At 33.7% G+C, this 23,186-nt stretch overlaps 2 protein-coding genes across 2 annotated transcripts in view; both read left to right on the forward strand.

The window, feature by feature from the left end:
• The window catches only part of LOC145686628 (uncharacterized), a 49,476-nt gene extending 48,533 nt beyond the window's left edge, over nt 1-943 (forward strand). The window contains exon 7 of the mRNA XM_081760096.1: nt 138-943. Within this exon, the coding sequence (XP_081616222.1) occupies nt 138-469 (332 nt within the window). The 3' untranslated portion in view covers nt 470-943. The remainder of the gene's footprint in view (nt 1-137) is intronic.
• Nucleotides 944-1,074: 131 nt separating this feature from the next.
• The window catches only part of LOC145686629 (cuticle protein 19-like), a 64,454-nt gene continuing 42,342 nt past the window's right edge, over nt 1,075-23,186 (forward strand). Inside the window, exon 1 of the mRNA XM_081760097.1 lies at nt 1,075-1,895. Coding sequence (XP_081616223.1) covers nt 1,689-1,895 — 207 coding nt within the window. The 5' untranslated portion in view covers nt 1,075-1,688. The remainder of the gene's footprint in view (nt 1,896-23,186) is intronic.

Below are 23,186 nucleotides of genomic sequence, written 5' to 3' on the forward strand. Positions count from 1 at the left end.
TCATAGGTATCTACCCAAAGAAAAAATATGAAGAAAATCCATGACATAAGGGAAATGGCATTGGTTCATTTGACATGGAATGAGCCAGAGAAGAAAATAAGATAAAATGTTAATTATGAATTCTGAACGCTTTGCAGAGGGAATGATGCTTCTACCTGAAGACGTGAACGTTGCAGGTCCTTCAACATCAGCGAAGAACGATAGTGAGTCGTGTAAGGAAAATGTACCAGTTGACGAAGAGACGCTGGAATTGAAAGTATTGCAGAAGAATCAAAAGAAACCTCTGGTGTTTACGTTGAAGAAAGACCAACGAATGCAGGTGTTAATGTGGAAATGTGCTGAAGAACTAGAGTTGCCTGTAGAGAAACTTAAATTTCGTTTTGATGGCGACCCTGTGGAACCGGATGATACACCAACATCATTGGACTTGGAAGGAGGTGAAGTAATTGAAGTGATAACAATGTCCTAGTATTGGATTCTCTTACAGTTGTATCTGTTTAGAAAAAAGGACGTAGTTACGAAAACAGTTTTGATATGTGCACCGTTGTAAGGCTGGTAAGACTGATCTAAAAGTACTATATAAAGTGTACATAATTTTACTGTATACTTTTCTAATGATGATTTTAATTTGTTAATTGCAGTGGTAAGGTATTGAATAAGAGTGTTTACGAAGGTAACTTAATTTAAAAAAATGAATTACTGCAGTGCATTATTCAGTATCTTACTATTGTGTAGTCTGTATGTGTTTTATTTTATTTTTATTCTATATATATTGCATTTGTGGATTGTGTCAAGTGTTTTAGAAAAGAAGCCCAGTATGTAGTTGTACTGAAGGGACACACTGATGTATATTTCGAAAATAGCTTTAAAGCGGTAAAATTATTTTTTTATGTAATAATAAATGTATTGCTACTATTAAATGAATTATAGTGTTTTACATGCATTCACTAAAGTTTTCTTTTTTATGAGAAAAATAATAGAATTGAATTCTTTACAAAATAGAAGAATCCAGCTCTTGTCACGGCTCAGCTTTATATGTAGCCACGATCACTTCTTGATTCCTTTGAACCGATATTTGCATATACTAATGAAAGAAAGGAACAATAGATTTTTTCTTTTTCTTTTACACACCAGATCCTTTTTAGCTGCGAATTCCAGAATATAAAAAGAGTGAAAAAGTGACTGACTACCTGGACTGAAACTCGGGACCTCCGGCATACCGTGCCGATGCATTAAAACTACTACTCCACCCAGTCCGCCTCTCAGAACAGCCACTCACCTTTGAGGTCGGTGCTCTCATCTCAAACCACGTGGGTTGTACCACAGACTCCTGCTGTGATTGGACAATCCTATGTCCATATACCGAGCACTTTATGACGGTTGTAATTTTACACATATTAATGAAGAAAGGACCATTTTTTTTTACACACCAGATCCTCCTTAGATGCGAATTCTATAACACACAAGAGAATGAAAAAGTGATTGACTGGACCGAGACTCGAATCTGGGGCCTCCAGCATACCGCCCCGATGCGTTAACCAGTACGCCACCGAGCCTGCTTTCCAGAACCCATTCACTCTCGAGGTCGGTGATCTCATCTCGGACTACTTTTCCTTCTTTCGTAGTGAACCTAAACTAACAAAATTAACGTACCTGTATTATTCAGAAAGTAGGTTTTTCATTTTTGTATGTTAAATTCAAAATTTTATTTGTTCATTTTACTTACTATCCGAGATTTAAGGAAAACTATACCTATGAGTGTTGATAATACTAATGTTTATTTTTCCTTGTACTTTCAAGGATTTTCCAGAAACACCAAAATATTACTGACTAGTGGTGGACAATTAGGAAATTCTCCAATTAATACAACACAGTCCTTTGTAGTGAAGTTATTAGTAAGTATGTCAGCCTGCATTTCGTTTCAGAATGTTGATTATCACAATTTTACTGTATGGATAGCAGTTGTATAACCTGCGACGACAAGAATTTGACAAAAGATTTGTTTCCTGTATTTCAAAGAAAGAAAAAGCTTGTATTTTTTGGTTTGTCCTTTACTCTGTTCGTACTATTTTGAAGATTCGGTTCGGGTCTTGCACGAGAAAAAATTCTGGTCATTTATAGGAATAGTAGCTAGTTTGGCCGCCTGTTCTTCTGCTGAGGGTTACGTGATCTCTTGATTTTATTGGAAAATCACTTCCTATTTTGGACTGCAAATGCCCAAAGAATATTTACGTGCTAAGGCGATCCATTGACGTTGCAATTTATTTTAATTTTAATAGCAATCTCTTAAACACAAAAAAGCTTGATTAAATGTCTTCCCTGTATGGTGCCAAATACAGCACTTTTTGCATCAATGCTACACTCGTTTTGTAAGGGTAAAATTGGTTCGTAGTAGAAACAGATGAAAAATATCAAATTTAGGATATTTAATAAGTGTGATCTATTGAAATGAACTGTAATAACATTTAGAGATAAGAAAATCTTTTAATGATGTGTGCCGATAGGAATCAGTCGAACAAAGAGACAAAAACGTAATCTCCTTAATACGGTATTAAAACTTTACTACTACTCCCCTTCCTTTAGGATATTAGAACTGTTTAAATTTGCATAAAAGCAACCTATTTCTCTAGGTTAGAACCAGGGTTGTTGGGAATTTTCCTCAGCCCAAAATTCCCCAGTGTTTTTTTTGGGGGGAAGGGGGGAGGGGTAAAACCCACAAAAAACTCCATCAAAAAAAAACACCTAAAAAATATACTTCAAAACTTGGATTGAAATAATAATCTTAATATGATTATAATTACTTTCTTTAGTCGTACTTCTTTGTGTATACCGAGTTTCAAAATTGGCTTAAAATATGTATTTACCACCAGAACAGAATACCATTGAAAACAAAAAAAGGTTTGGGAATCATCTGTAATGAATTTTGTTTGCGTTCGATCAAATTCTGTATAACACTGTTCAACTGTAATCTACTATATAAAAATGAAAGGAATCTTGTTTGTACGCGCAACACGGGAAAACTGTTAAACCGTTTGGAATGTATTTTTGGATGTAGATATCACGTACCTCGAACTAGGTTTTTAATCACGCTACTTTGATTAAAATGAATGTTCTATTGGGGGAAGGGAAGTGGGATGGCAAAGGATCAAAATCTATGCAAAAATCTTAGTATCTCACGATTCTGTCATGTTAGGAAAATGACATTTATTATGTAAACTTCCCATTAAAAGTAAGTGGGCCCATGTCCCAGTGTAGGACGAAGTAGTAGTAAACGAAGTTCAAAATTAATTCATGTAAAAAAAAAAAAAAAAAAAAAAAGCCAGTGAAGTTAGAAAGATGTAACTCAGTATACAAACTCCTCATTAAAAATAAGTGGGCATATGCTCCAAAGTTTTTGGAAATTTTCATCTTAAAAGGAGAGGGGGGGATTTTCCATAATCCCTTTGTTCACATTAAAAGCGATGTTGTTTGTGGTCGCATCACGGCTAAACGGTTGAACAATTTGAATTGAATTTTAGAACATAGTCCATTACTATTTATTGTGTTACTTTGATTAAAGAGCACATCATAATAGAAGTAAAGGGGGTTTAAAATTTTAGCCAAAACTATATCTGGTGAGCAAGGGGACACGTCACTTCCTGATTTTGAAACTCAATTTTAAGAAAAGAAAGAGGGTGTTTACTATAATTTTTCCTTCACATTTAAATCGACGATATCTGTTGTTTGTGATCACGTCACGGGAAACGACTGAACAATTTGAAATAAGTTTTGGAACTGGAAGTTAAAGTGCAAAAGATAGATAATGAATGATAGAAGATAGTGTCCTCACTTACGGAAGTTGTAATTAAAAATAATTAAAATTTAATGTACTCAATATTCTTTCATTTGTCTTATCAGATAATAATTTCTTTCGTGAATGACAATCACTTTAACGTCCAATCGATAAGTCATAGGAATTGCTAACCTCAATCCCACTGAATCTCATCAATAAACGTCCATAATATAATAAATGCTCGTAACTTTTATAGGTAAGTTCGTACCAAATAAAATTAAATGAAAGATGCAGAACTAAATGGGAGATTAAACATTTATTTCAAATTTAAAAACTCTAATTTAGGAGGTGGTTACTTGGCTAATTTTCATAGGACGCTACTTCGTCCCTATATATACTCAGTATTTTCTTGTTTACCTTCCCCAATAATTAATGGAGAAAGCAAGGATCGAGCTAACTCTATAAACCCTAATTTCCTTAATTATTCAAAGTTTATCTAATCTATCAGGGACCTGCGACAATACAGGCTACAGTAAACATTCAACTCTGGCCCGTATTCCTTACTTTCAATGACTGGACCTTGACTCAAAGGCACAGTCTAGCCTACTCCTGGTTTGGAGACTAAACAAGTCTACCATATAGGAATCTAGCTATCTTTAGAATAGGTTGGACTTTGGGTTAGGTTAATCGGCCTTCTCTCCTGGCCCAGACTTAAAGTTCCTTGTGTTCGAGGATGAGAATTTCGGTAAAAACTCACTCTTACATTTTCCTACATGAAAGTTGCAGTGAGAAACTCTAAACATGAGCAGCACCTGAAAATGATGGAAATAATCGTAAAAGGGGATCGAACCGAAACGCATTCGGATTCTAACAAGGATTCCTCCACCACAAGGAGAGAATCAAATAACCTAAGTCTGTTCAAGATTACTCACCCTCGACACAGACTCCATAGACAGTTTATATGCTATCATTTTAAAATACAACAATTTAATCCAAAAGACCCACACCCTGGCGTAGGATTAGTTTCTGAATACGACTCTTTAATTCTTCCTAATTCCCTATCTTGCAAGAACCTAACTGACGGCCAAAGCCCATTTCATTTCAGCGGGAATCTGTAATGCAACGGACCTGTTCGTCCAATTACATACAGAGCTAACTAAAAAGAACAATTACTACAGCACTGTTCACTTTCAGCGCTGAGTGGCTGGCCGAGACCTTAACAGTAGGACTCCTGAAAACGCACAGCAACGAACAATAGAGTAGCTTTCCTTTTTATATGTTTTGACTTGCATAAAATACTACAAAAAAAATCCCTTCAAAAAATTCAGCGTTAGCCAGTTGGTTGAAAAAATATAGAGAGAGGGAGACGGAAGCCATTGACTAGCCTCACGCCAGGCTCCTAAAAAATAAAACTAACATGTGAAAAATAACTTAAGTAACTGGTTAACAGGAAAAGAATATGATTAAAAATTCCTTAAATTCTGGGTGAAACACTCTCTCTCTCTCTCTCTCTCTCTCTCTCTCTATATATATATATATATATATATATATATATATATATACAACATAAATAAATAAACATAACTATACACCAATATAAAGGAAGTGCGGGTAATTTGGACACCATTTTTATTTTTAAACAGAAATATGTTAATATACACTAGTGGTGGGCACAGAAACCGGGTTTTCAGTTTTCAAACCCGGTTTCGCTTTTCTTCAATGTCGGTTCTCCTTTCATCGAAACCGGTTTCGGTTTTTCACCGAATCTGGTTACGGTTTTCTTCAAAACCGGTTCTGGTATTCTTCAAAAACCGGTACGGTTTTTTACTGAAACCGATTTCGGTTTTCTTCAAAGCCGGTTCAGTTTTCCATCAAAACCTGTATCAGTTTTTCCAAAACTGGTTCTATTTCTGACCAGAAAAGTTTTTCGTTCTCCGGAAACCCATTTCCTTTCCACAGATAGTTTTGTGTGTTTTCCAGAACAATTACTGAAACTATTGCGATGTTTACCGAAGCCGGTATTGGTTCCTTGAGAATCTACATATGTTTTAGATCTTCAAATCGGCTTAGTTTTCAATCAAAATTGGCTTCAGTTTTCATCAAGAACTACCTTTGAGCTTCTACTTAAATCCAGTTTGAACTTTCATCAAAACCCAGTTGGGATTTTTGTTATAACGGTACTTTATTATTATTATTATTATTATTATTATTATTATTATTATTATTATTATTATTATTATTATTATTATTATTATTATTAGTTACGCTTAAAAACATGTTTGACACAAGTTGCACTGGTGAATTAAATTTTAAATTAAAAAACGCTACAAACGTTTAAAATGCAATACGCAAACACAATTTCACAATCAAACTCAACTCGTAAAATTTATGTTTAGTGAAAGTTTGATAGTTTTTCTTAGGCTATATCAATCAATACTATTTTAAGTTTCCTTTCGGCATATTTTCTTACGTTTTTCTTTTCTTGTTTTGAATTGATAGAATTCACTAGTGTTTATCTAATAAAAGTCGTCCTTAGGGTTTATTTTATGTAGGTTTAGTTACTGGCGTAAGTAAAGTATTCAATCTTAGGTGAATGAATATAATTATTTGATTTTTTTTTATATTATTCTATGTATTAGAAGAGTTTGTTTCTATTATTTTCCAATTGAATGTTACTGAACATTTTTGAACTTGCTTTATTTACAAAAAAAAAAAAAAAAAAAAAAAAAAAATTGTTAACTTATAACTCGCAAAATATGGAAATTTGAAGCATGTACTTTGATTGATGCTACTTAAGCAGTGTCGCAGATCGAGAAATTTCGTCGATTTCTGCATTGAATTTTAAGTTGACATGGGACAAAGTATGTATAAAATACAGAATGAATACGGTAATTTTCATAAAGTACAAATTAAACCCATAATAAATAATAATATCCATCCATAACGTTTTCTTATTTCAATTAACTGTTTCTAACGCTTTCAGTCTCAATGAATCAATGCATATACATGCAATTTGTATTTGTTTTTGTTTGACTAGTATTGGCGGATGGCAAATGCTTCACCTGCAGATATTAATATAAGTTTAGGGAGCTTATATCTCAAACTTTGGTTTAAGCTCAGGGTGAGAACTGCAGCACCTTTTTTTTTTTCCGCTGCGTAAGTAAACAGAAGTGTAGTCCTTGGTTCTATTGATGTAAGTGATGCATGTGAAATATTTGCATAAGGCTTTATTATTTCGCCGCATATACGGTACGTTAGAGGATAATGAAGTAAGATAAAAGTAATATTAGTAATGTTACATTGTTATTGAAACTTGTAACAGAGGAAAGGCGCTTTTGCTATTTTTGATCTAATGTCGTTAAGAAGAATAAAGGTATGATATATACTTGAGGATCAACTTGCTAAGTTAGTAAATAATCATATTCTTATACAATTCTGCAATGCGACTACGTGTACATGAGAGAGTAAGGTCCTAGCATGGCACATGCACTAGCGGAACTTCCCTAGTGCTCTCAGTAGCGTCGTGGCAATGGTTGAATACGGACGAACCTATTCCAGCTCCCGCCGCGTGTAAAGTGCAAGCAGTGATAAAGTTTTTGAATGCACAGGGCATAGCACCAATCGAAATCCATCGTTAGCTGTGCCAGGTCCATGGGCTTAACGGTATCAGCAAGCAGTTCCTGCATAATTTCCGCTCCTTATTGCACACTACTGTCACGGAGTGCCTGTTGATCAAGAATTGTGTGTTGAAGCAACTGACCCTAGAGCACAAAGCAAGGCGCACAGAGTCAGCATTGACATTTTTGCAACGATACAGATGACCTTGGATTTCAATCGATGCTGTGCCCTGTGCATTCAAAAACTTTATCACTGATCGCACTTCACACGCGGTGGGAGCTGGAATAGGAATGCCAATCTTCAATCACTGCCACGACGCTACTGAAACAATTAGGGAAGTTATGCTGGCGCATGCGCCATGTTAGGACCTTACTCTATCACGTACATGCAATCGCTTCGCGCAACATACGGTTTCCCATGGTAGATCTAAGACCGTGTCCAAAAGATACAAGCGCATTCAAAGTATGCTTATTCCCGGTGTCACAGGGATTTTTTACCCCTGGAAACTTTTACCCCCTGAAAATCTTTACCCCCCTCGGTTTCTGATAATTTCAAAGGAAAAGTCAAAAGTTACATTAAAAATTCATATCATTGAAAGTGATCTCCCAGTGTATGTACTCACTTTGGTCAAGATGGCTTTAAATCCGAATATTTGGTAGGGGGGTAAAAATTTCCTAGGAAATTATTACCTACCTGTCGGCTATTGGTTAGTTCAAAGACAAGCTCAAATGTTACATTATAAATTGAAACCACTCCGTAATATCTCTTAACATACACAGTCACTTTGGGCAAGATGGCTTTAAATCCGAAGATTTGGTAGGGGGGTAAAAATTTCCTAGGAAATTATTACCTCCCTGTCGGCTATTGGTTACTTCAAAGACAAGCTCAAATGTTACATTATAAATTAATACCACTCCGTAGCATCTCTTAATAGACGCAATCACTGTGGCCAAGATTGCTTTATGTCCGAAAATTTGGCTTCATAACCCAAAACTTGATAGTTCGTAATGCTTTCATAGGAAATAATTGCTTTTCCATTTTTGCACGTGATTTGCTGTCTGATGAGGTTGTCTTAAGAAAAAATGAAATGATATCTTTGAGTTTTACGTCCCACGGTTATGCCAGTAAGGCTAAATTAGACGGTGATTATGAGAAATGAATGAATGATGGAATGAAAAAGTGGGAGGAAACAGAAGAATCCGAGAACGCCTACGAGCACGGTGTTTGTCTACCACAAACTACACACGGCCCGAGCTGGGATCGAACCAGTGATCCCAAGCACCGGAGGTGAACGCTCTACCACTGAGCCACCGCGCCCTCCAGGTGTCTTAAGATAGTTGCAGTGTCAAAGTGTTAATTTCTATTAATTGTTTTCTTATTATTTCAATGAAATTTGTATAAGCTGCTCTTTAAGAGGAACAATTCAAATCTTACATCTTAGCTGCCTAGTATAAAAGGAGGAGGAAATTTTCCTCCGAAACACTGCACTGTTAAAAAAATATTTCATAGTTTCGTTCGTGAAAGCAGGTCTTGACTTGTTATACTAGTAGTCGAGATTTAAGGATTCAGTAGCGTCGAAAGAAAACTATTGATTTTGAAACTCGACTTGATTCTTTTGATCGTATGGAACACATGGGAAGAAAAATATATTGAGAATAAACAATCTCTTGAAACAAAAGTATGTAAATCTAATTTTAAAGTATGTTATTTGCAACTGAGAAAGCAGAATTTGATTCCAAAATATTACCTAATTTGCAGTGTAAAATATTAGATATTAGTTGCCTAATAATCTTGACAACTGTTATTACACAGTTTATAACATAAATGATTGAAAACATAAAACACGTCTTTCAATTAAAAACAACGTTATTGCAATTTATTCCTCTGTTTCTCCTTATATACACATGGTAGACAAATTATCATGATCAGCCGCTATAACCGGTTTAGACAGAAATTCATAAGAGTGTTGCCAACCAAATATAAGTTTATATTTTTTCAAATGGCACTACGTCAGTTTATTTCATATTTCAAACCAACATGTCAAATGTAAACTTAAAATATCACTTTTATTAATCAGTGTTACAAGCTAAACATATTATGGTATCACAAACATCCGAAGTTTGGAAGCTTCTAGAACAGACACAGCACAACAGAGATGCACAGGATAATGTACATCGATAGAACTTTAGCGCTGAATACCATGGTCATGGTATGACGTTTTTCGAATGAAGAGAAACGAAGTTACAGGGGTTGAAAATTTTGAATTTTTTGAAAGTCTTTATTTAAGAAAATCTTAGGTAAATATTATATCTAGTTACATGTATGGTTTGCAATGAACGTACAAATTATTTTACCGTTTACAGCACTTCGATATCTTAAACCGTACCGGAGATATAATAAACATTGATAAAGTTGTCAACACTGTTCAAAATGGCGTAGCTAGCTACCGCGAGCTAGCCACCAGAACAACGTACAAGGCTTGTAAAAGGAAGATTCTCAAGTTGTATGTACAACCGCTGAAGTTGGAAACTTAAAGCTTGGTCAGTACCTAGGATCTGAGACGTAAGATACCACAGAGAAACGATTTTTGGAATTTCGAAGTGGAAGCGAAGAATACGGGTGAAAATTATCTTATAAAAACATCTATATTTTCGGACTCTATTAAACTCCAGTCATCAAATTTAGTATTTCAACATCTCATTTAAAATAAAAACAACTTTTAGCTTTCTTTATATATTATCTCCCTATGAACTTTCCGAAAATAAAACCATCCTTTATCGTTCACAGAGTGAGTGTGTCTGTTAAGACATAAAATAGTATAACATCAATTTATAATGTAAAAATTTGATCTTATCCTTTAAGTAACATAGAACCAACACAAGAGTAAAAGTCCCTAGGGAAAAAGCACCCCTACAAAATTCCAGATATGAAGACATCATACCGACAGTCAGTGCGTCTGTTAAGAGATAACAGGGTATAATATCAATTTATAAAGTAACAATAGATTTTTTTCTTTGAAAAATCAAGAACGGACAAGGGGACATAAATTCTCCAAGAAAAAAATACCCCCTCTCAAATTTTCGGATACAAAGCAATCTCAGCCAAAGTGAGTGCGTCTGTTAAGACATAACACGAAATAATAAAAAAATGATAATGTAAAATTGCAATTGGTCTTGATGTAACCAAACCCCACCGGGGGTAAAAATTTCCTAGGGAAATCATACCCTCTTATCAAATCTTCGGATTTAAAGCCATCTTGCCCAAAGTGACTGTGTCTGTTAAGAGATATTACGGAGTGGTATCAAATTATAATGTAACATTTGAGTTTGTCTTTCAAGTAACCAATAGCCGACAGAGAGGTAATAATTTCCTAGGAAATTTTTACCCCCCTACCAAATCTTCGGATTAAACACATCTTGCCCAAATTGACTGTGTCTGTTAAGAGATATTACGGAGTGGTATCTATTTATAATGTAACATTTGAGGTTGTCTTTGAAGTAACCAATAGCCGACAGGGAGGTAATAATTTCCTAGGAAATTTTTACCCCCCTACCAAATCTTCGGATTTAAAGCCATCTTGCCCAAAGTGACTGTGTCTGTTAAGAGATATTACGGAGTGGTTTCAATTTATAATGTAACATTTGAGTTTGTCATTGAAGTAACCAATAGCCAACAGGGGGGTAATAATTTCCTAGGAAATTTTACCCCCCTACCAAATCTTCGGATTAAAGCCATCTTGCCCAAAGTGACTGTGTCTGTTAAGAGTTATTAGGGAGTGGTATCAATTCATAATGTAACATTTGAGGTTGTCTTTGAAGTAACCAATAGCCGACATGGAGGTAATAATTTCCTAGGAAATTTTTACCCCCCTACCAAATCTTTGGATTTAAAGCCATCTTGCGCAAATTGACTGTCTGTTAAGAGATATTAGGGAGTTGTATCAATTTATAATGTAATATTTGAGGTTGTCTTTGAAGTAACCAATAGCCGACAGGGAGGTAATAATTTCCTAGGAAATTTTTACCCTCCTACAAAATCTTCGAATTTAAAGCCATCTTGCCCAAAGTGACTGTGTCTGTTAAGAGATATTACGGAGTGGTTTCAATTTATAATGTAACATTTGAGCTTGTCTTTGAAGTAACCAATAACCGACAGGGGGGTAATAATTTCCTAGGAAATTTTTACCCCCTACCAAATCTTCGGATTTAAAACCATCTTGCGCAAATTGACTGTGTCTGTTAACAGATATTGCGGAGTGGTTTCAATTTATAATGTAACATTTGAGGTTGTCTTTGAAGTAACCAATAGCCGACAGGTAGGTAATAATTTCCTAGGTAATTTTTACCCCCTACCAAATATTCGGATTTAAAGCCATCTTGCCCAAAGTGATTGTGTCTGTTAAGAGATATTACGGAGTGGTATTAATTTATAGTGTAACATTTGAGGTTGTCTTTGAAGTAACCAATAGCCGACAGGTAGGTAATAATTTCCTAGGTAATTTTTACCCCTACCAAATATTCGGATTTAAAGCCATCTTGCCCAAAGTGATTGTGTCTGTTAAGAGATATTACGGAGTGGTATCAAATTATAATGTAACATTTGAGTTTGTCTTTTAAGTAACCAATAGCCGACAGAGAGGTAATAATTTCCTAGGAAATTTTTACCCCCCTACCAAATCTTCGGATTAAACACATCTTGCCCAAATTGACTGTGTCTGTTAAGAGATATTACGGAGTGGTATCTATTTATAATGTAACATTTGAGGTTGTCTTTGAAGTAACCAATAGCCGACAGGGAGGTAATAATTTCCTAGGAAATTTTTACCCCCTACCAAATCTTCGGATTTAAAGCCATCTTGTCCAAAGTGACTGTGTATGTTAAGAGATATTACGGAGTGGTTTCAATTTATAATGTAACATTTGAGCTTGTCTTTGAACTAACCAATAGCCGACAGGGAGGTAATAATTTCCTAGGAAATTTTTAGCCCCTACCAAATATTCGGATTTAAAGCCATCTTGACCAAAGTGAGTGCATACACTGGGAGATCACTTTCAACGATATGAATTTTTAATGTAAATTTTGACTTTTCCTTTGAAATTATCAGAAACCGACAGGGGGGTAAAGATTTCCAGGTGGTAAAATTTTCCAGGGGGTAAAAGTTTCCAGGGGTAAAAAATCCCTGTGACACCGGAACTGATGTCACCTAGTGTGCGTCAAAAGGTCCGTGTCTGCGAGTGCATAGTGCGTAGTGTGCGAGGATGTACACTACGTTTATATACTTGCGTGCTTAACATGGCGATTTCAAGGAAAATGACCTAATAAAATTTTAAAAGGCATGTTTTTAATGTTTTTGTGAGATGAATTTATGTGTGAGCTGATCCAATAATAATTTACTTGATAAATATAGAAATTAGTGATATTACAAGTGAAATATAAAATGTGACAAATAACAAAACCGTTTATTTTGTCCTCAGAATGCGAATGGAAAGCAATCAAATAGTTTCTTTAATAATGCTATAAATACATTTGTGTTTAAATATTACATGGTTTATGTGGCTTAATTGAGATAATTAGATTATCGGTGATGCAGCTATTTGGACGTAAATGACAAATATTAATGGAGTATGAATTAAAATATTAAGCTCTAGCATAGAATAATGAATGCTAGATTATTCATTTCTCCATAGCTACAGCTACAGCTTGTGGCGGTATTTTGGTTACTACACACTGGATGCGTTCCGCCACTTTACTATTAAATTGTAGGCGGGTGGATGAGTGATTAGTGCTTTTGTACCGGTACTTATTTTGACCTTAATGGTTAGGAACATTACCGTCATAATAGCCTTGCACTATTGTTTACCTTGCGGGTTCCCCAGCTAACCCCGCCCGGATCCACAATGCAATAGTACCGTCTTTATTGCATACCGGACCCGCGCACAGATACACCTAATGGAACCCACAAAGTTGAACTGTCACAACCATCACTTAAAACCTACTAAACCCAGAATTCGGAGACCAGAATGTGCTTGCGTATCCCAGTGTAAGGGCACAATATTAAGCTGTATTTACAATGTTAACACTACGTATTTAATTACACTTATGAACGGAACTTATAGTTTCTTGCTTATTTAAAACGCTTCATTTTCATGTATACAGGAAATCAAAGAAACACAAAGATATCATGCATAACTAGAAATGTATATATATATATATGTTTCAATTAAACATCACTAATAATTATGGCGATTATTTGCATTCTAATCGTACGATTTTATATTTAATTGGGGCCCAAGAACTCGCGATTCCCGTTCGCGTATCTTCTTACAGGGAAAACCCTTTCAATACCGACTTATGTGTATAAGAAAGTTTATTCCATCCTCTTTTCACCAAATTGCATTGTTTCAGTTTTCCTCTTCTTTAAGACATTTCTCTCTTGTTATGATTTATTTACTTAAATTTATCAATACTTATCTTACAAGTTATATAAATCGACGCAACAAGTCGTTCTGTACCTTATGTCTTTTGCGTCTTCTCCAATGAATGCACTGTTGGCAGTCTCTTCTCACAACAGTGCTCCCAGCTACCAACACAACACAATGGATAACGTAATCGTTAAAAATAGCCATGAAGCACTGTGGTTAAGAATGCAGAGGGAGTAAATTTTATATCCATATTTGTAGAAGCGAAAAGATTTTCTGCGTCGCAAAGACGTATACATACATATACACTTTTGTCTGTTTGCGAAGAGAAATTTCTCAGAGCTGCCTTTGTACGAGATTTACTTAGAAATTTAAGTTGTTTTTAACTAATAATAAATGAGTTATCCTTTAATGTTATAGAGGCGATCGACAAGACGTTTGTTTTGAAGGAACTGAAAAATAAGCAGAACCCTGCACCACTGTTAACTTCACTGCACTAGTGTATGAGATAGTTAAACAATTCTTCAAAATCATTTATTCATTGGTTTTTAAAGGGTTAATCCACAGTTTTCTAAATTGGATGAGGCATACAAGTTTTTAAAGTTCACTCGGAAATATGATTAAAAATGCAAGGGCCATTTTTGAACGATTTTCGGAACTTACGAGGGCCATAAAGTCTCAATGTCTTTTTTGTTTTATAATGGTATATATGAATATTCACTAATAGTTTTCATTCACATTATTTCCTACACAGCATGATATCATTAATTTAATATGCTATTACTTTTGTTTAGCTCCATTGAATAATATATATAAAACAGCATGAATGCTGTACCGTACGTCAAGACAGTGACATAACATGACAGGTTGGAGCCTTTGAAAGCAGAAAATTTAGTAGTACCTGCCGAACATCATGGGAACAAAGTACCGAAGAATAGATATTTACTGTTTCATTTGAAATTTTCATTATAACAGTTTTTAATAATCATTGTTATTTTAGTATTATTTATTATTATGTATTTTATTTAGTATGCACTAACTCAAACATTTAAAATAATTATTAATGCATTACAAGATACTTAACACTATTACATAACACAATTACTTATATAGCATCTAACTCGATTGTAATTAGATTTTTTAAATATATATATCCATTATACAATGAATAATGCTTTTCTATGATATTCATGAAACGAAATTGTTTCAATACACCATTTGGAACAATAAAATTTGCATACCTATATGTATATATTTCACTATTTCGTAACTAAATGAAACTTTTATCAATGAAACAATATCATCTTTCAAAATATTCACAATTAAATTTAATCAACATAAAAATCAATAGCATGGTACTAATACTACACGAAAATATCACATACAAATCAAATTGCAATAAAAAACAAGGAAACATTTTCAAAATATTAAATGCATTATCATACTTTCAACTACAACAACACTAATTAATTATAATACTCTACATTCATTACATTCCGGTTAGACATTAACCAGGAATGGACCGAGCAGTGGATGGTTTGTCAGACCATTACACTTTTATAGTGCCTGCCCTCCTAAATTTGGAAGATACCACCCACATTATTGTTATGTGTTTCCCGTCCCCGAGATGAGGTTTAAAAGATAGAATAAAAGGTTAATATTAAAAATAATATAGAAGGGTATAATACGAAAATAGCCTACTCCGGGCTTTAAGCAAATATAAAATTACCCAAAATGGGAGGGAACCTCATCTCATGCGTTGGCAAACCACTTGGCATATTATTCCTTATTCTATAAAAGGCTTCGGCCGTCCGGAAATCACATAGTGGGTCACGGACACCTACTAACGCCAAAACGATATATAAACATATCGAAGTGTATATACTTATATACTTTTTATCCCAACCTACTAAGTTTAGGATTTACAAGATGGTTTAGTGTAAATGACAAAGCATAACTGGAACAATTAAGTTCATCTGTTAAATATTTCATATATTTATCACATTCTATCAATATTTTCACTAACTTTTCGATATTCTCGTTTCGACTCTTGCTAGAATTAAATACAGATAAATCTACTTTCACAACATCACTAAACTTCACATGAATTGTTGTTTCAGGTTCACACGAATCTACATTTAGACAATTTGGAGTTATAGACTCTAATTCTTTTTCATGTACATGTTTTTTGGCAAGTTCTAACCAAAGTTGTATAGTTTTCGGAGTTGGTTTCCAAACTTTTATTCGATGTATTGAATGAGTTCCTAATGATTCACCAGTAAGTGGGTCTATCAGTTCAAACACCTTATCTTTAACCTTTTGTTTACAAAGTAAAGGCCCCTTGTACAAATGAAAAAAGTTGGTAATTTTCCTATCTACAGCCGAACTAAGATGACTTCGAAGCAAAAAAAAATCATTTTCTTTTATAACATATTTACTTTCTTGTGTTTTACTATATTTTTCATTTCTTTTTCTGATGTTTTCTTTTACTACGAAAATCGGCCATTATAAGTCTGTTTTCCCAATTTAGAGGTTCATTTTCATCATATTCACCATTTATAACTATTCCGAAATGCCGAAATACAGAATATTGCGGTTTTACATTGAGATGAAGACTTGCTGATCTTACTCCTAAACTGCTACACACAGAATAGTTTAGTAAAATAACAGTTTGGAGAATATACTTCTCCCACGTTACATGGTTATCATTGCACAACAATTTAAACAAACGATTAGTTTCTCTATGAATTCTCTCCACCACAGAACTCTTTGGATGATACGGACTAACATAATGGATTTTAAGCTGATATTCTTTCATTTTTTCCTTGCACTTACTAGAAACAAAACTACTACCATTATCCACTAAGACAGACAACGGAACACCCAAAAGTGGAAAATAATATTGTTCTAGACATTTTAAAACACATCTCGCGGTTGCATTTTTCATAGGAAACATTACATAATATCTACTAAAACATCTAATACTGACAAAGCAAACTTATTTCCATTCTGAGAAGCTGGATACAGCCCTGAAATATCAATAGAAAGCATTTCTCGTATGTTCCTTACTGCTACGGTCTGCAAAGGTTTGGCCGGAGGAGATGTTTCAGCTTTTGTCAACTTACAATCCATACAGTCGCTTATGAATCAATAACATCTCTTCTTAATGACTTCCAATAACACACTTCTGTAATAGATTCAATCTATTCAGGATCGACTGATAGGATCTAATCCTGAATTTTTGTGAAGCAGAGAACTTAATTTTTTGTAATATTATTATAATAAAGTTTGAATTGAAAGTGTTGTGTGTTATTTAAGTGTTGTGTGTACAATTGGTATATTAACAATTGTTCCTCTTTTGATACGTTCAAAAAGTTCAAGAAGAAATTGAAGGCTGAATTTGAAAATGAACAAGTGCAAGCAAGTTAATGGTGCTTCAAAATAAACCGTATGATCCGAAAACAGATGTAAGTGTGTACAACTTTGTCTTCTATAGATGCAATAAAATACAGGAAATCAATCCTGATATTAGAGAACCACTTGCTATCTGTATGGTGCTGAATTTAATTGCACCTTATTTCAGACGCCAACTCACTACTCTTACCACTTTGACTTTGTGGACCGTGTTACAAGTTATTCAGAAACTGGAAGTCATTCCTAGATCTGATACCAAAGGGGGATCTAACCATAAGTTCGCGAAAATTAACCATGTGACATCCACTAATGGTAATTTCAATGAGAATCAAAAGAAACGTAAGAATAATGGAAACGGTAATAAATTTGCACACGAAAATACTCAGCAAAATAAAAATAACAAGCGTAGACATGGATTTAAGAAAAACAAAAACAATAACTAATAATAATAGTGATGAAGTGCATTCTGATGCGCGTTCTTGCAGTTATAGTCAGGAAATCCCACCTAGAGTGAATTCCCCAGTGGGTAATCTGTTTTATCAGTCCTCAAATGGAAATAATCAATCTGTAAATACGAATAGTAATGTTGGAATGCATTCTTCTAACGGCTAAATGCCCGGAAATTCACCTGGTTTTCCAAAGTTTGTAAATCAAGGAAAATTTAGGTCTCCAAGACCTCCCTTTGTAAATTCTACTCCTTTTAATTCAAACGGACAAGTTCGTTTTCCGCACCAAACTAAATTCCCCCTGTGTGGAGGGTGCTCATCACAGGAAAGTCAGTAAAAGTTCTGGTAATAACGTAAATGCACTCACTAATGGTTGTCATACTGTGTATGTTACTATTGAAAGGAAACTTTTAAATATTGTACAATTGGACAGTGATGAAAGTTCATCCAAGGATGAAGGGGAAAGTAATAGAAATTGTAAACAAATCGTTTCATCACAGGCTACTGCAGAAATAAAGGTAAAAATATTCAATGAAGAATTTTACGCTTTGTGCGACTCTGGAGCATCTGCTAGCCTGCTTAGCTTTAAATTGTGGAAATCTATTTCTGCCATTGTTTCTAATGCTCAATTAAAAACCTCTTCCCGTATTGTACTTGTTGATTATTCTGGTAAAAGAATGAAATCAGTAAAAGGTGAAGTTATCCTCTGTTTAGAAATAGGGCCTTTGATGTATGACATAAGGTTTCTGGTTGTAAATGATTTCAACTGTTTTGTTTGTTAGGCCGAGATTTTCTTACCTTAGCAAATGCAATGATAGATTTTGCTGAGAAAATAGTTTTGTTAGGCCACGGCGAGAATGTCGTTAGTGTACCTATGAAAAACGGAATTGACAGAGTCGATGGTAATTCACCTTCTTCTGGGAATAGTAACCAAGTTAAAATTTTGACAAGGGAAAAGGGAGAAGATCAGAAGTTTGAGTTAGTAAACAATGTGAAAGTCACTAATTTTGATTATTCAGAAATTTCTCGTAAAAGTGAGTTTGAAGATGTTAGCCACCCTTTAGAAAGTAAATGTCCCGTAGTAAAGAATTTGTATGAAAGCAAAAATGTCAATGTATGACTGAATGGTTAAACGAAATTAATGAAAGAGATAAAATATATGAGCATTTACGTGAAAGATACCAAAATCCAGTTGTAAATAATGAATCTTTGAAAGAGTTAAATTTCGATTTAGTACAGGAATCAAAATTTTTGTATGAGTTGTATGGAAAACAGATTAGCGATATTGAATGTGAAATAAAAGAATCTCATGGTATGTACAAAAAATAATTTCCTAAATCAAACCAGTCCAGAAATTGAAGTAGAAAATAGTAGTCCAGAAACTGGACATTTCCCTTCTGTATGTGAGATTAAAGAAAACGTAAATGAAATTGTTGATGTTGATGACCAACAAAAACAACAACTTTATAATTTGTTAATTTAACATAGATGTGTGTTTAGTGATGTGCCAGGTAAATGTAATCGTTTCGAATACACTATCGAAATTGACACTGACAAACCTATTGTTAAGAGACAATATCCCTTACCATTTAAATTTAAAGATAACATAGAAAACAAATAAAAGAATGGCTTGAAAACGGAGTTGTAGAAGAGTGTGTCTATTCACGCTTATCCGTTGTTATGTGTAGCAAAAAAGAATACATAAAAACTACGTACCGTAGTCGATTTGACCTTTTTGAATAAGCATGTAAAACTAAAACAGTTGAAAGTAAACAATATTGATGACCTACTCTTAAAATTTCAAGGTGTTCAATTTGTTAGTTGTCTTGATTTTGTTGGATCCTACTTGCAAGTCAGTCTGTAGACCTTACACAGCCTTTTTCTGAAACGGCAAAATGTATCAATTTACACGTATTCCTTTTGGATACTTAAATGGGTCTGTAGCTTTTATGAGTTGTTTACAAACAGTGCTAGTTCCGGATTGTATGATCAACTGGTCTGTTATGTCGATGACGTCTCAGTACCGACAATGTCTTTCGAAGAGCAAATTTGTTTGTTAGATGAAATACTTACTAAAGTACATGAAGCCGGAATGACGTTGAATCTTAAAAGTGTTAATTTTGTAACACAAAATTTAATTTTTTGGGTTTTTATGTAAATTCTCAAGGCATAACAAAAGATTTATCGTACGTTCAATGTATAAAATATCGTCCACGACGTAGAAATTTCAAAGAATTACAACGAGTACTTGGTTTGTTTCAATGGTGTTCTAAATTTGTTAGTAACTTTGCACATAAAGCTGAACCTTTGTTTGCTATTTTGAGAAAGAAAAAAAGGATATGCGATGATGAATGTGAAATTAGTTTTCAAGAATTGAAACATGATTTAGCTCAAGAAGTATTGTTAGCTCATCCACGTTTAGATCATGATTTTTGTATAATCACAGATTGTAGTTCAGGGGCTTTAGGAAATATTTTGTTTCAGAAAATTAATGGCGAACGCCATATTCTTGGGTTTCATAGTAGAACTTTAAAACAAGCTGAAAAGAATTACACAACGACCGAAAAAGAGGCTTTATCAATTGTTGTCGCTTTAAGAAAATTTAACCGATCACCATTCTTTAGTATACCTCCATAACATAATAAATTGGAATTCACGTTTAGCGAGATGGAGTATTGAAATTCAAGGATTCCAGGTAGAAATAATTTATATTAAGGATAAATATAATCAGGCGAGTGATGCTCTCTCACGGGTAATATTACAAACAAAAGTTGAACAACATGAAATTAATAAATTTGAGGTTTTACCGTTATGTTTTGGAAATCTTACGGTCGAAGAATTGATAATCAAACAAAAAGAATGTTCAGAGTATAAAAAATAATTCAGTTTTTGCGTATTCCCAATGACCCGTATGTAAAAGTGAAAATTAGAAACAATGAAAGTTTTTACGAGTTAAATAATGATGTTTTGTGAATAGAAATTATCATTTTCCAGACTCTTAGAAAATTAGTATACTTCCTTCCATGGTTCCCAAAATTATTATTTTCATGAACAAGGTCATTTTGGTGCTGAAAAAACAATTGAATCTATTAAAGAAGTGTGTTATTGGAAGTCATTAAGAAGAGATGTTATTGATTCATAAGCGACTGTATGAATTGTAAGTTGACAAAAGCTGAAACATCTCCTTCGGCCAAACCTTTGCAGACTGTAGCAGTAAGGAACATACGAGAAATGCTTTCTATTGATATTTTTGGGCCATATCCAGCTTCTCAGAATGGAAATAAGTTTGCTTTGTCAGTATTAGATGTTTTAGTAGATATTATGTAATGTTTCCTATGAAAAATGCAACCGCGAGATGTGTTTTAAAATGTCTAGAACAATATTATTTTCCACTTTTGGGTGTTCCGTTGTCTGTCTTAGTGGATAATGGTAGTAGTTTTGCTTCTAGTAAGTGCTAGGAAAAAATGAAAGAATATCAGCTTAAAATCCATTATGTTAGTCCGTATCATCCAAAGAGTTCTGTGGTGGAGAGAATTCATAGAGAAACTAATCGTTTGTTTAAATTGTTGTGCAATGATAACCATGTAACGTGGGAGAAGTATATTAGCCAAATTGTTATTTTACTAAACTATTCTGTGTGTAGCAGTTTAGGAGTAAGTCCAGCAAGTCTTCATCTCAATGTGAAACCGCAATATTCTGTATTTCGGCATTTCGGAATAGTTATATATGATGAATATAATGAAAATGAACCTCTAAATTGGGAAAACAGACTTATAATGGCCGATTTTCGTAGTAAAAGAAAACATCAGAAAAAGAAATGAAAAATATAATAAAACATAAGAAGGTAAATATGTTATAAAAGAAAATGATTTTTTTTGCTTCGAAGTCATCTTAGTTCGGCTGTATATAGGAAAATTAGCAATTTTTTTCATTTGTACAAGGGGCCTTTACTTTGTAAACAAAAGGTCACAGATAAGGTGTTTGAACTGATAGACCCACATACTGGTGAATCATTAGGAACTCATTCAATACATCGAATAAAAGTTTGAAAACCAACTCCGAAAACTATACAACTTTGGTTAGAACTTGCCAAAAAACATGTACATGAAAAAGAATTAGAGTCTATAACTCCAAATTGTCTAAATGTAGATTCGTGTGAACCTGAAACAACAATTCATGTGAAGTTTAGTGATGTTGTGAAAGTAGATTTATCTGTATTTAATTCTAGCAAGAGTCGAAACGAGAATATCGAAAATTTAGTGAAAATATTGATAGAATGTGATAAATATTTGAAATATTTAACAGATGAACTTAATTGTTCCAGTTATGCTTTGTCATTTACACTAAACCATCTTGTAAATCCTAAACTTAGTAGGTTGGGATGAAAAAAGTATATAAGTATATACACTTCGATAAGTTTATATATCGTTTTGGCGTTAGTAGGCGTCCGTGACCCACTATGTGATTTCCGGACGGCCGAAGCCTTTTATTGAATAAGGAATAATATGCCAAGTGGCTTGCCAAGGCATGAGATGAGGTTCCCTCCCATTTTGGGTAATTTTATATTTGCTTAAAGCCCGGAGTAGGCTATTTTCGTATTATACCCTTCTATATTATTTTTAATATTAACCTTTTATTCTATCTTTTAAACCTCATCTCGGGGACGGGAAACACATAACAATAATGTGGGTGGTATCTTCCAAATTTAGGAGGGCAGGCACTATAAAAGTGTAATGGTCTGACAAACCATCCACTGCTCGGTCCATTCCTGGTTAATGTCTAACCGGAATGTAATGAATGTAGAGTATTATAATTAATTAGTGTTGTTGTAGTTGAAAGTATGATAATGCATTTAATATTTTGAAAATGTTTCCTTGTTTTTTATTGCAATTTGATTTGTATGTGATATTTTCGTGTAGTATTAGTACCATGCTATTGATTTTTATGTTGATTAAATTTAATTGTGAATATTTTGGAAGGTGATATTGTTTCATTGATAAAAGTTTCATTTAGTTACGAAATAGTGAAATATATACATATAGTTAAGCAAATGTTATTGTTTCAAACGGTGTATTGAAACAATTTCGTTTCATAAATATCATAGAAAAGCATTATTCATTGTATAATGGATATATATATTTAAAAAATCTAATTACAATCGAGTTAGATGTTATATAAGTTTTTGTGTTAAGTAGTAGTGTTAAGTATCTTGTAATGCATTAATAATTATTTTAAATGTTTGAGTTAGTGCATACTAAATAACAATACATAATAATAAATAATACTACATATTATTGAATGGAGTTAAACAAAAGTAATAGCATATTAAATTGATGATATCATGCTGTGTAGGAAATAATGTGAATGAAAACTATTAGTGAATATTCATATATACCATTATAAAACAAAAAAGACATTGAGACTTTATGGCCCTCGTAAGTTCCGAAAATCGTTCAAAAATGGCCCTTGCATTTTTAATCATATTTCCGAGTGAACTTTAAAAACTTGTATGCCTCA

Source organism: Thermobia domestica, chromosome 5 (genome assembly GCF_964235325.1).
Source record: "Thermobia domestica chromosome 5, izTheDome1.hap1.1, whole genome shotgun sequence".
Classification (NCBI taxonomy): Eukaryota; Metazoa; Arthropoda; class Insecta; order Zygentoma; family Lepismatidae; genus Thermobia; species Thermobia domestica.